This window comes from Prenolepis imparis, unplaced genomic scaffold (assembly GCF_030444845.1).
Source record: "Prenolepis imparis isolate NDT839.2.m4 unplaced genomic scaffold, iyPreImpa1.0 SCAF_1, whole genome shotgun sequence".
Classification (NCBI taxonomy): Eukaryota; Metazoa; Arthropoda; class Insecta; order Hymenoptera; family Formicidae; genus Prenolepis; species Prenolepis imparis.
In genome coordinates, this window is record NW_028141159.1 from 19,723,332 (window position 1) to 19,738,093 (window position 14,762).

At 33.1% G+C, this 14,762-nt stretch overlaps 1 protein-coding gene across 3 annotated transcripts; it reads right to left on the reverse strand.

Moving 5' to 3' along the window:
* Positions 1 to 1,638: 1,638 nt before the first annotated feature.
* Positions 1,639 to 14,433, reverse strand: Teh4 (tipE homolog 4 phospholipid transfer protein). 3 transcript variants are annotated; one of them, XM_083036426.1, is made up of 6 exons: positions 13,652 to 14,433; positions 11,516 to 13,557; positions 10,995 to 11,205; positions 5,706 to 6,160; positions 3,641 to 3,938; positions 1,639 to 3,294 (listed from the first exon to the last, which is right to left on the reverse strand). In XM_083036426.1, exons 2-6 carry the CDS (start codon positions 11,656 to 11,658, stop codon positions 3,016 to 3,018), a joined length of 1,386 nt encoding a protein of 461 aa, XP_082892552.1. In that variant the 5' UTR covers positions 11,659 to 13,557; positions 13,652 to 14,433; the 3' UTR covers positions 1,639 to 3,015. The 3 variants fall into 3 exon arrangements, with proteins under 3 accessions (XP_082892552.1, XP_082892567.1, XP_082892561.1); XM_083036441.1 differs by having other exon boundaries at positions 11,516 to 12,297; positions 12,492 to 14,433; XM_083036435.1 differs by having other exon boundaries at positions 11,516 to 12,297; positions 12,380 to 14,433.
* Between the last annotated feature and the right edge of the window lie 329 nt (positions 14,434 to 14,762).

Below are 14,762 nucleotides of genomic sequence, written 5' to 3' on the forward strand. Positions count from 1 at the left end.
AATCCGTTCTTCTATAAAAGTTCCATAAAGATAAATTAGTTTCGAAGAAAACTTTTCATCAGACACTCTTCGTAATTTTGCGCGAAATTACAGAGAAGTAGAACTGTGTATTCGTTTCGCCAAGGTCAGAAAATGTTCCTCCTTGTAGATTAATTTGCATGGGCGTATTATAAACGGCAGATATGAGAATCATTTCGTTCTTGCGCAGAGCAGAGATGCCCTCGATACAAAGTGCTTCGCGACACGCGAGGCCCGGCAATATTATTTTATTATAATTCGACGATGGCATATTTTTATCACGAGGAGAGGATTCTTAGGGGATAAAAATTTCTATTTTTCCAATGTTTTTTTTTCATTATTTTATTACATAGAAAATATATACGCAACCAAGTTTTTCTCTTTCAATAATTATAATATTATAATTGTGTCAACACGCGACGTTTATTGCAAACTGTTCAGATGTAATTTTCAAGAGTGCAAATTAATTATACTTTCGATGGAAAGTAAATGGAATATTGTGCGATGAAAAAGAATACGAGAAATTACGCGTAAAGAAACTTGTTGTTTAAATAAAAAAGAGATGAGAGATATGTTATTTGATACATGCATATATGTTTCAAATATATCATAAGGGCGAATATAGAACTATATCAGATTTTATACATTCTATATTATTAATAATATATATAATCATAATTTTATATAAAGAGGCTTACTCTGTCTTTCTATATCCAGATACATCATATGTAATCAATCATATGTACAATTGTTCGTCATTTGCATACTCATTTGTCAACGATTAATCATCTCCCATTATTTCTTTATAATCGTTGCCCTTTAAAAATTGTTTTCCCCTGTGGATTCATTAATTATTTCAATCATTCACTAATCTTTCCATCTGTTTTGAATGGAAAGAGTCAAATATTTATTATATTATTTTATGGTATATAATATATTAAAGGTTACATAATGATTCTTAGATATTAAATACGTCTATAAAATAAAAATTTCATTTACAATCCGGAAAATCTTTATTTTCATAATAGAATAGAAATAACAGATATATAACTGCGGTGTTCATTTCTGGGACTGAAAGAGATTTCTTGTCTTTCTTTCTCTGGTTATAGCATTCGATGATATTAATAGGTACACTTTATTGGCTCCATTGAAAGCGGAAGAAGGCACATAGAGTACAGTGACGTTAGAAAAGTCTTTATTTCTTGTATCCTGATTATTTCTAGCTACTGTTCTTGCGTGTGCGTGTGTATATTTGCACTCGCGTGAGATTATATTTATTTATCGATTGTTTTCAAAGCATATATAAATACCTAACTGAATGTGTGAGTGTATTTATGCGCATTATCAGTTCTTTTTTATAAATTTCGGCTAAAAATTAAAATATATATATTATACATTTTTCTTGCGCGATAGTCAAATAATATTATTTTTATAAGAATAAGTATCAAATTAAATCAAATTTTTTTGATAACTTATTAATTATATATCCAAGAAGGTTATTTATTTATTTCATTAAAAGTAGAATTTTTTTTCTGAAAACTGAAAATGTGAATCGCAGCAATCAACTTAAAAACAAATGTTAAAAAAAAAATGATTATTAAAGTTTATATTTTTAATTAACACATACCCCTATGTATATACTTGTTAAGTATTTTAAATGTTCATTGTACGACGAAATTTTGATTGACTCTTTAAACACACTAATACGAAACTAGCACGAGAATTCAAGCGATATCGATTGCAGCGGATACATAAATGTTTTGCTTTCTACAAGCACATGTACATATTTACATCGCAAAATACAGATATTTACGCATAATTTGCATCGCAAATATGTGGTATATAATGTACTGTACAAGTAATTTAGGCAGTCGTAGTATTGGGAATTTGCATGTATCGGTATTATTCGGTCAGAGCCAGGGAATTACATGAAATTTTCATCAGCGATATATCAGAAATATCTAATTACAGTTTTGTACGATTATACTACAATAGCACGGTAAATAGAAAAGATATAAATACACATGTTCGTTGACGGCCGAATTAAACGAGCATTGAGTCATCGTTATCCTAAATCTATTTTGTACATTAAAGAAGCTTGTTGACTTTATATTAATTTTACTTTAATTTTACGCCGAGATCGCGATTATCGCGTAAGAAAGATATCGTGTCATGAAATGCTATAATAAATATATTTCGGCGTTTATTTATTTATTTACTTATTTTTTTATTTTGTCTTCGTTGATTAAGAAATTATTGATTTTTCACTTTACTCATAACAGTATATATATCGCGGGGGAACAGTTGTGTGTTAAATGCCTGATCCTTGTTACATGTCATTTATTGAAACACGGCGGCATTAAACAATTATATTACATATTTTCTACTATATATATTTTACTTTATTTTCTTAATGTTCCCTTGATGTATTTGGAGGCAAAATCTTAATAATATTAATATATCGGCGATTAATATTAATCACTTTGCTTTACGCGCAAACAAAGTTTAGCAATACATCGAAGGCAACAGTGAACATATAAATAAATATTTGTTTGACCGATGTATTGTATAACTCTCATATAAGTCTTATTATAATTCTGTTCGCAATTAATTTGGACCTTAGAATGAGTTACTTTCGATGAATTTGATTGGCAGAGAAATCACTTGAATTCAACTCCATCTTGAACATAACGTCGCAATCACGTATTGTTCATATCATATTGCATACATTATCAATGACAATTGTAACTATAGAAAAGTTAATTACACCTCATTCCGGAAGACGACGTTAATGTCCGTCTGAGAACTCAATTCACCTCGGAGATTTCATTTTGAAAGTTTATTTCTCTCGATATAGGGATGAATCTATTCAACACGACGAACCTTTAAAAGCCAGATATCATTCCTCTTTTAAAAAGAATCCTCAGCCTCATCCATGTCGATCAGTGGCAGCCTTTCATAGCCGAGCGTAGCGCCCATATTAAGCGGCGCATACTGCTAAAGGGCCATACTACTGATTTCATTTTCATTGGCCTGGCTTTGAGTAGCGGAGGACGTTGCCTCCATGAGACCCTCATCCTCCCCTTCGACTTCTTGCTTGTCGACGCAATACCTACATCGCATCTTCGCGTCATCCCCCACCTTCACTGATCGCGAAATGATGATCAAAGCGATCACACTGATGATGAAGAGTCCAGCCGGCACGATTATGGCGATCAGCAGCTCCATTCGCGTCTTTTTCAGATCGAAACGCGCCACCACGAAGAACGAGTCGTTCTGGACAATTCGCATAAATAATTGCAAACATCCCATAAATTGTTAGTTTTTACAATCTAGAATGACAGTCGATGTTTAAATTATTTTCGACAAATAATTGCACACCGCATTTTTCTTCGGCTTTAACTCGTCTTTTACAACTGTGTTCGAAACATGCAAGAATTATCAGCGTTCTAATCTTCTTTCAAGGAAATCTATTAATTTTCAACAAATTAAAAAAAATAGATTTAATTGTTTTCATACATTCCTCACATTAAGATAGCCTTTGTCTTAAAGAAAATCTTGATGGATCAAATTCATCAACTTCTTATTTGTTCGTCAAGTCTTTGGATGGAAAATTCCTTACCTTGTTATAATAGCAAGGGTATCTGCTCTGCGCGGTCTGATTATCGCCATCACGGCCGTGAGTGAGAAGAAATTGCCTGCACTCGCCTCTGAGGGTGTTGACGCAACGCTCGAGATTGATGTATAATCGCGAGCTATTATAGATAGTCAGAGACTTTTGCGCCGGCACATAGGCGTTTGTGGGATCCGCTGGATATTGTAAGCTCCTCTCGTAGATTTTCAAGAAGCTCGTGAAGTTAATGGACGGTTGGGGAACCTTGATCTCGTTCAGCAAAGTACCATTCACGCAATCCTCCGTTCTGCGAAGGTAAACAGAGGCAGTAACGCTATGTGTATCAATGATTTAGCAGTACCCGTATTTTTTAAATGAGAATAACGAGCACGTTTTCAGTAAGGCTTGCAGAGATAATTGTATATTATTTCGATTTTTTTATAGTGGGGGTGCTAACTTAACAGAGGTAAGTTTTTGTCTCGATTACTCTTATCAGTAATTTGAGATTTGTTGGAATATTTGTGTTCTTCATTTATTGATTACTACACGATTTGTCACGTGTACGCTAAAAATAGCTTACGATATTTAAAGAATTCATTTTTTATACATCGTAAGCTATTTTTATCGTACATGTGACAAATCGTATTGAATGAATGAACACTTGATTCAATGGATATGGAAGAATGTGATTTAAAGCGTGGTAATGGGAAACTTTCTCACATGTGCAATCCATCGAGCATGGATATTAAACCTGCATTTGAGAATGTAAGAATTAATTAACAAATAGTGCGAATTTTAAATACGATTATTAAATAAATACTGTAACTTAATAATCGGCTCGTGAATATTTTTTGAAACTTCAAACTTATGTGTTAAATTTGCACCCCCATTATAAAAAATCGAAATAAGATACATACATCATTTTATTTTCCATGCACAATTATTTACTAACACAATATTTTCATACGTGTATATCTTCATAATGAAACAAAATTTGAATGCATTTGAATCTAATAAATAAATATCTATAAATATATTGTGGTAAAACTACTACTTGTGGACTTCCCAAAAGTAGATTGGAGTTGATTATATTTTCAGCGACTGTATCGAAGGGCAATTACTTTTATTATAGAAACACGTGTCATTTCTTAACATTCTTGCTTTCTTACACGTCAGTATAGGGTATTTCCATAGCAACCATTGATCCAGCAGCTGGGTCTGTGATTCGCCCTAATATTTTCGATACTTATCCTCTCGCACTTCATTGACGATTCGAATAAAATGTCTACCTCTCTGTTGGAATGTAACTTGCGAGCGATGAATGGAATTTGTGCTCGTTATAAATTTTATACAGATGTGTATCTCACATGAATACATATCATAATTTTATTTAATGAAAATATGTATCTTCTATAAATATACATTTAGTAAATATTATATTAGTAAATATTATATTGTAATTATATAATAATAATAATGAGATGATATACGTTAAATTTTACATAAAATAAGAAAGAAGAAATAAGTATAATTCATACTACAATTCTATTTTTGTTCTGTGGACAAGAAATGTCAAGGTCCGATTGATCAATACTTATGGCGATGCTATAAATCTTTTTTGATGAGAGAGAGAATGACAAAATATTTTCTCCTTTCAATTACTTGCTAAAGCTCTAGTAATTTTCATCTATCAGCATCAATTCAATTCTCCTTTCGTATTTTAATGAATCTCCTCTCATCTTCTACGTACATTCAAAATACTCAAATATATCAGCAAATTGAAATATGAAATCTGATATTAATTGCAACATGAAACTTTTGTAAAATTGGCATAAAAATTTAACACGTAACACTTAAAAAATTGATATTGCACTTATTGAATATAATTATTTGCGATGTATATAAATAAAACATTGATATCTATCATTATAATCAATATTAATCTCATTTATGTTGATGATATTCTATTTTCTAATTAGTAATTTGGTTTAACGAAGTTTCGATAGAACAAACTCTTAACGGAGAAATTTGTGTCGTTATATAATTTTGCTACATCACTATTATTCGTCATTACCTAATGACGTGTTCATCCTTCGTAACGGCGAAGCAACTGGCAATGATGCTACCGTTGTGCTCGTCCCAGATCTTAACGGGCTCGTCCAGTCTAGTACCAGGCAGACTACCGTTTGCTCTGTTCAAGGCCATCCCGCGGGAGCATCTCGCGGAGATGATGCTGTTGTCCTGCATCAGGTAAACGTTGATATCGCTAGTGGTGATGTTTGGGCAGTATCGGTCACAGGCGAAGGGGCTCTTGATCTTCGTGCATCTAGAGTTCTGACAGCTAAAAAAGCCGTTCAGCTTCATATTATCCTTCTCGCTGTCGATGATGATACCGTCGCCCTTAATGTGGCAGAGCATCAACTCGCTCATGTTCGAACAATGTCCAAGACTACAGTTGAACACGCCCGTCAATGTACTGCATTCGCTGCCGTTGTTGCAGTTGTACTTCTTCATGTTCCTCATGTTTGCCTATTGACATTTCTCATTTTGAATTTCATCATTATGCATTGACCTACCTAATGTTAATGTGTTGAAACCACTGGCGGATCCTGGGGGGGGGGGGGGGGTCAATTCCCCCCCCCCTTGCAAATTAAAAGAAACAGTTTTGCTGAATTTGTTTAAAAAATATAAATAAAGAAAAATAAACCTTAAAGAGCTATCGACGTCAGGATCCGCTAGTGTATATATATATAAGATACACTGTAAATTATACTCATTACGCAATCAAGGAGTTAAGTATAGATTAAGTCAGACATAGGACGAAATGATGAGATAATTTCTTTGCACGAAAATAATTAGGTGAAATTCTTTATATCTATATATAATATATATATATATATAATATATATTATATCTATATAATATATATTATATCTATATAATATACATATATTATATAGATACAAAGAATTTCGCCTAATTATTTTCGTGCAACGAAATTATCTCATCATTTCGTCCTATGTCTGACTTAATATATACCTAACTCCTTGAATGCGTAATAAGTATAATTTACAGTGTATCTTATACTTTATATATATATATATATATATATATATATATATATACATCTATTATATAGATATAAAGAATTTCTTGCCTAATTATTTTCATGCAACGAAATTATCTCATCATTTCGTCCTATGTCTGACTTAATCTATACTTAATTCCTTGAATGCGTAATGAGTATATGTTACAGTGTATCTTATACATACATATTGTGTATATATTATATAGTATAAAGAATTTCACCTAATTATTTTCGTGCAACGAAATTATCTCATCATTTCGTCCTATGTCTGACTTAATCTAGACTTAACTCCTTGAATGCGTAATGAGTATAATTTACAGTGTATCTTATACTTTTATATATATATTTTATATATATATATTTTATATATATATATTATATATATATATAAATATAAGATACACTGTAAATTATACTCATTACGCATTCAAGGAATTAAGTCTAGATTAAGTCAGACATACGACGAAATGATGAGATAATTTCGTTGCATGAAAATAATTAAGCGAAATTCTTTATATCTATATAATATACATATATATATATATATATATATATATATAAGTATAAGATACACTGTAAATTATATTCATTACGCATTCAAGGAGTTAAATCTAGATTAAGTCAGACATAGGACGAAATGATGAGATAATTTTGTTGCACGAAAATAATTAAGCGAAATTCTTTATATCTATATAATATATACAATATGTATGTATAAGATACATTGTAAATTATACTCATTACGTATTCAAGGAATTAAGTATAGATTAAGTCAGACATAGGACGAAATGATGAGATAATTTCGTTGCATGAAAATAATTAGGCGAGAAATTTTTTATATCTATATAATATATATATATATATATATATATATATATACTGGCGGATTCTGGGGGGGTTAACCCCCCCCCCCCTTGCAAATTAAAAGAAACAGTTTTGCTGAATTTGTTTAAAAAATATAAATAAAGAAAAACAAACATTAAAGAGCTATCGACGTCGTTGATCCTGGAATGAAAGCTAATCATGAAACCAAAAATATTAAATAAAATAATTTTGCAAACCCCCCCCTCCCCCCCCCCATTATCGACGTCAGGATCCGCTAGTGGTTGAAGCTAATATATATTTCGATAGGAATGTAATCTTAAATTTTTAATCCGTCGCAATTTTTTATTTTAGAATTATACATACAAAAACTGATGTCTTTAAAATGTTTTAAATGTGAGACAATCGAGTCTCGAGTTAATTTTAGTTAAAAGACGAAATCTCTATCTAAAAGCATTTAAAAATAAAGTTTTACTCGAGACCTTCTCTTTGATATTTTATTTTTAACGCTCTAATTTTGTTCTTGTTGCACATAATCGCTACAGAGAAGTTAATTAACATTCATTTTTTTGTCCTAGTGCAATTACGCGTAATTCTGTTGCGAAATTATCCTTTTAACAGAATGTTCGAGGAACGCCCTGTATAAAGATATCGTGTACGTAATTAGGAAAATTAGGACTTCGCTGTTTATAGAAGTTTGTCCGTCAATATGGTTACAAAAGACTCTATAGTTATCGTCCTTCCTCGTCAACACCGTTAATTAAATCCCATTACTTTCAGGATGTTTCAGGTCTGTTGGCAAAGCATTAGTGGTCGGCATACAGTATCATGCCATGCGCCTAAATATTCATATTCTTGCTAAGGCACTCCCTCGAGAATAATTCGTACCTCCCTCTCGTCCCGTTTCCTTGGCATTAGATTGAGATAATGAATACCGACTATTTTTAGCTACCTTACGCGCGATAACTATACCTTTCGACTCTCGCGAACGCTAACGAACCTTTTTCGGGTCAAATCCACTTGAATCGAGTTAGGAACAAATCAACAGAACTCGCGACACGCATTTTAATTGTACTCTGGATACATATGTATTCACGGACAATATCACGTTTAATTAAATTAAGCATTAAAATGCTGCTATAAATAATTCACGAAAATAGAATTAGTATACAATCATATCGTGCTACATATTATCTTTATCCTGATTTAAATTTTATGAATTTCGCAGAGTAATGGACAGTGTAATCTTGCCCATAGAGCTCTTTGCAAATAAGTTTTCTAATTTCGAGAACATTGTTGATAAGAGACCGGAGGGTTGTTCTTGATGATGTATCGCTGTCGTTGCGATGGCGAAAATTTACGTCATATCATGCATCTCCGTCGCTCTTGATGAGATCTTCCAGCAGCAGTTTCATAACGGATCATGTTCATTGAGTAATTATATTTAACAATGGGAGAATAGATAATATTATTTGCAAGTAAAAAAAAAGAGAAGAAAGAATTTTTTATTTAAAAAATTTTTCTTGTGATGCATCATACGCATATATCATATGCAATGGATTTTATACTGGCAATTTTTCTTTATGAGTATTACAGAAGAAGTTTACCTTCTTCCACGGTATGCTGAAAGCATCCGCTGTGGACTATAATCGATGCCCTGCGATGGTTGATGGACCGTTATGTAGAGGCGAAGATAAGAATAAGAAATGGGGTGAAAATTGAAGGGCAAATTAAAGACAAAAATCAAGTAATTTTTTTTATCATATATTTAAAAAAAATGTAAAAACTTTTTTATATGTGAATTAAAGAATTTATACATTTGCAGGAACGAATTTGTAGACGGGATTCTGCGAAATTTGTAAAATTTATATTACAAAAATATAATATGAGCACTGATTCGTTTAAATATTAATTTTTTTTTTCTTATGAATCATTATAGTAGCATTTCAATATTACTCATAACTTTCAATATGTGAACTATCTGATTTTTATGAATAAAATTATTTTGATCTGTAAATATGAGAGATATTATAGATAAAACGCGATCTCCCTCTGTATATGTTAAGGTCGCAAATAATATAGGTATTTTACATTCCTGCCTTGCCTCAGTAATTTTGTCGAGGTGACTGGTATAACTTCGACATTATATTTTAATGATAAATTGCGGGAAATGTCAATGTTATCGAGGATAAAGGAAACGAGGAATTGATCTCTAAGGGGTAGTTTCAATGTATAAAGCAGGTCTGCTGTTTCGAGCTTAATATACACCGTGAACGCTAGGAATTTGTAATAATGAAAGTAATTTCTAATAATATAGCGGCTGTAGTTAAATTTTATTCGGATGCAATTTAAATTTTCCGCAATGCTCCTCGACATTTGACGCGACGAAGAAATTGAACTACGCTCTTCGGTAAAAATGTAATATCCCCATGAAATGGAAACGCCTACAGGAAAGTGGCCGTTCGTGTGGGAGCTTACGATCGTATGTCGGTTGGGGAAATGTGCTGTGGAAATAAAGTGATCGAAATCCGAAGGATAAACTGGTGTCTCTGCCTTCTGAGAAGAACCTCTCGTATCTCGTCAACCGGAAAGAGTTTTCAGGGGGAGATTATGGCAAATGGCCAGAAAGCATATATAGTAGCTCGTTATTGTCTTCTCAGAGATAAAGATTTGCGAAGGATTTTCAACTTGATTGCGTAATTATCCGAGATTATAATCGCTCACGTCTAATGGAAGCGATCGAGCACAGGATCGTAAAACTTTAATGTAATATTAGATTTCGTAAATGTTTTCAATCTGGGGAAAGCCTGCTAATTAAATTTCTCCTCAATTTTTGTTAATTTTAAAATAGCTTCGTAACTTTTTCAAGAACGAACAAGATTATTAATTTCAACATTCAATGGAATATTTTTTAATAAACAAATCTGTATAATTGACAATTTCTCTTTTTAACGTATTTGTAATTCTTCATGTAAAAACAAGCGGATTAGTAAATTAAATTAACAATAAAATGAATGACGAAATAAACAAATTTAATTGAAAAGTCTTTCTCTTTCAAATAGCACATTCATTATTTCCGATTTATTTTCAAAAAAGACGAAAAGAAATTCTTTTTAAATTATAAATTTTTATATTCTTGCATCTCTATGGACAGTATTTCGGATACAATTTATATAAAAAAAATATTTTGAGCGCAAAATGCTTTCTTGTATCATATATATTCGGAGAATTTTTTAAAATTTATAAATTTTTGTAAATAAATATTTTGATTCTTCCCATATATTTTAACAATATTTTTTTACATACGTGATGTTTTCTGAATTTTCTCTAAAAATATTTTGTACTTGAAATGCATATTTATTTAGCTACAAGTTGAACTCTCTCTGTACATATATGACTGTACCACAGCTTCTAAAGAGAAACGACGTTGCGATGAAGCATTGCTCTACGCACCTCAGGGCATGCGATTGTATTAAACTTGGTGCAGTTTTCGAAAAGCACGTCGGTGCCGTTGCGTCTCACGGTCGCGTGAACCTGAGCACAATAGCCGCTGGTTTTTGTCAAGCACCATTCGCCGCAACTCGCCCAGCCGCAATTGTTCACCATCGTGGCATTAACGGTTTGGCACATCACCGGTTCCGGCTCGATGCCGACGTGAAAGGCTCTAAAATTAATTATGACCGGCGTCGTTAACGCGACATGAATACGACCTTGTAGAAACAAATGACGAACATCATAACTTTCATAGCTTTATCTCGAAACAAAGTTATTGAGAGAGGAAAAAATAGGGTAATTTAACTCGAATAACTTTGCTCATTGTGAATAGCGCTATTTCTGCGGAAACTTGGCGGAAAAATAAATCTTATAGATTGAAGTAATCGAAAACGATTGGTCCAGTTAAATATAAGTTGAAATTGATATTTAGTTGGTGATAAAAATTTCTAACGTAAATTGTGAATTACGTGGTTTCTTACCTATACGATGGTGCGTAGATCGCCACCCCGAGGTAGACCAAGGCCACGCAACTGATGACAAAGGCGAACTGGAAGAAAAAGATGCTGCCGCAAATCCTGCGGTTCTGTTCCGGTATCACACGACGCTTCTGTTTTCGACCCATCGCGTGATACTTCCAGATTTCGATTTATCCCAATATTCTTTATCCTCTTATCGATCTTATCCTCTTAACGAAAATTAATTCTCTCTCCGAAATTGATAATCTTCATAAAGTCGAGTGTCGCGTATATTATATTTTGCCTTCTCTCTCTGCGAGCACATGATATAAAAAGCCCGGCGACTTCATGTCGACATTTCATTACTATCGTAGAGCGAGCGACTATAGTAGCTTCGTAAAAGTTTAATCGCCGTCTCGCCCGAAGAGAACAACAAGTCGAGAGATCAGTGGACGACTGTACTCGTTTCGCACTAAGAATCGATCGTTCGTAGCAGTTCCATTCTCCTTTTTTTTTGTTCTCGCAACAAAATATTATTCGATGGAAATGCAGCGTGAGCAAAATATTTTGTTGTATGGATCTCCGTTTTATTTTTCCTGAACTACCTCCGGAGAGCGAAAGTTCACGAAGTCGGTCGACAAGTGCGTATGTATGTGTCACGATTCCTTTATCGATTAAATGATTTCGCTGCCGTCCCTTTACGAACACAAATATGCGTTACAACGCACGATCATCATGTCATTTTGTCATAAAGTGCGTCCTTGACATCGTCCTTGAAGTCTTCGAGTCTACTATTTTCCGGTTCTCTGAAAATGATGAAAATTGTAGCACTGATAAAAAAAATCGCTAATATCGTATCAAATCAGCGATTTGTAATTGCTTCCATACACAGATTTCCTTGATTCTTGGAAGTCAATTAATTTCGTTTCTAATGTTGACGATTCCGAATAATACCGCTGTAGATTCGTCGTATATACGACTCATCAGACACGTGACTCACAATTCTATCGAATCCGTGAAAGGTCGCCCCACTTTTTTGACTGGGATGACCTATACGTTGATTTAAGCTGGCGCGATTAGCCGTTCGTCGATAGGGCGCAGAAGCGTATAACAACGAAGAGGCCTCTTTTCATGTTTACACGGCGCGGATCCACCCTATTCTTTCGTTGGACACATTCGATCTATCCGATGCACTTAGGACAATTACCAGGACAATTAACTTCATTAGCCGCGAGTAGATCGCTCTATAACAGAGGATATCGCATAATTATGCATCAATAATTTCATTACCGCGAGCGATTAATCGCTTGATGATCTTTACAAGAAAAAAGAGCGCTATCGATTCCAGATTTCTGCGTTTGCCATCGGAAATGATATCGTTAATATTTCATCTCTATCGTTCTTTATATCGTCGCCGAGTTCTTGCTGGCATATTGCCGATTTGAAATTAAGATACGGATGTTTTAAACTGATACACACACATTTTTCAAATTAGTTATATCTCCACATGTTTCTTCTTTTCAGTAAACTTTCCTTCGGTTTGTTTTTAAAGTAATGTCAACATTATTATTCACGCACGAGAAAGTAGTACGTTTCTGCGTTTTTCATAAAGAGAAAATCGATCTCTGTAAGTGAGAAAGAGAGATGCTTGTCTGGAGGACACCCACGATAGTACGACGAAGTCCTTAATGGTTGTTCCATTTGCGAGTAACCTTGAGCGAAACGATTATCTTGATAATATCCTTGAGATTCTTGTTCCTGGAACGTCGCTAAATAATAGGCGTGCTATTTAACCGCGTCATCCCTTGGGACATCATTATTCATAATTATTATATATATATTTATGAATAATTATTCATATTGCGTGCATATCTTTATTATATATCTCCTGAGCTCTTTTTCATAAAATTAATTATGAGCTTTCCTTTTACAGTAATTTCTTTTTTTTAAGTAAAAATTATTGACAGCGACAAAAACATTTAGGAAATATAATTCTTGCAGAATTATTGTTCGTTGATCGGGATTTTCCGGAAGAAATTCGGTTTCTTTCGAAAATCCTGTGAGATCTGTAACATTTTGTAATGTCCATTGTGTCTGACTAAACGCAGGTACTTACTACTCGTGCGAAACGAATTTCCAATAAAATCAAAACTGCTTTACCTTTGAGCTTGTTGAATGTTTCAAAGATATCAACTCTTTCAGGAAAGTTCTTTTGCTCGATCATTGATTTAAGGCAGATAATACTAGATGTGCTTTCTTTTTCTTCTTTTACAAGAAGATGATAATTCTTTTGCGAAATTTCGACGATTCTTATCTTGATTAAGAAATGCAATCAGAAAGATTTGCTGTAATTTATTTGTGTTTTTATTATATGTCTTCGTAAAATGTTTAAAAAATTTTTATTTATTTATTTCGAAACTTCATTCGATGAATTTTTCACAGATCAGGATAAAAAAAAGAATTCACGATATTTCCTCTGTGATTTACTATCGAGATAATAACGTATATCATTTTTTTTTTTTTCATTCACTTCACATTTCACTGAAAATTTACACTTTGTTGATAATTACACAATAATGTTTGATCGCAAGAACAAATCGTGTCATTTAATCGCGAGGATTAATTTCACGTATGCGCGATTAATATACGGTTTTAGTCATCGAGGTCTGATCTTACAAATATTTCCGTCCACGATCGTCTCTTCGTCGCAATCTTTTCATCTTGAAGAAGGGAATCGCGTTCACGCGTACACACACGAAGTAGCCATGCGATCAACCAGCTTCGACGACTGTTTGAAAACAAGTCTGCCAGTCGGTGGTGCGACTCGCAAGCTCTCTCGCACGGAGCTTGCGCCGTGGTATATCGTGCTGTTCTTTATGGGGGTGGAAATCTTTTCCTGGTGGAATGCCCGAATAAAATATCGAACCGCAAGTTCATGGACTTGTCTCATTCTGTGATAGGACAGTGAATCGTGAATCTTCTAGAATGTGAAAAAGTAGCTGCTTACGATGAAAAACTCCATAAAACTTAGCAATCTCTATTTCAAATCTATAAACAGTTGTTTCTAATTTTACAATACTGAAGAATGATTTAATTATATTTAAAATAATTTAGTATATTTACACACACACACACACACATATATATATATATATATATATATATATATATATATATAAATGTGTAGAAACATCATTATGCTATTACGCTGTAAATTTACATATATCTTTTTATAGGAAATTTCCTTGTTTAAAATCAAAGGAAGGTTATT

Excerpts from the sequence above, each read along its gene's own strand:
- Teh4 (XM_083036426.1), bottom strand. The coding sequence starts at position 11,658 with ATGGGTCGAAAACAGAAGCGTCGTGTGATACCGGAACAGAACCGCAGG. Across the intron at positions 11,206-11,515 it reads ATCTACGCACCATCGTATAG|AGCCTTTCACGTCGGCATCG; the intron begins GTAAGAAACCAC and ends AATTAATTTTAG. Across the intron at positions 3,295-3,640 it reads ACCCTTGCTATTATAACAAG|AACGACTCGTTCTTCGTGGT; the intron begins GTAAGGAATTTT and ends CGAATTGTCCAG.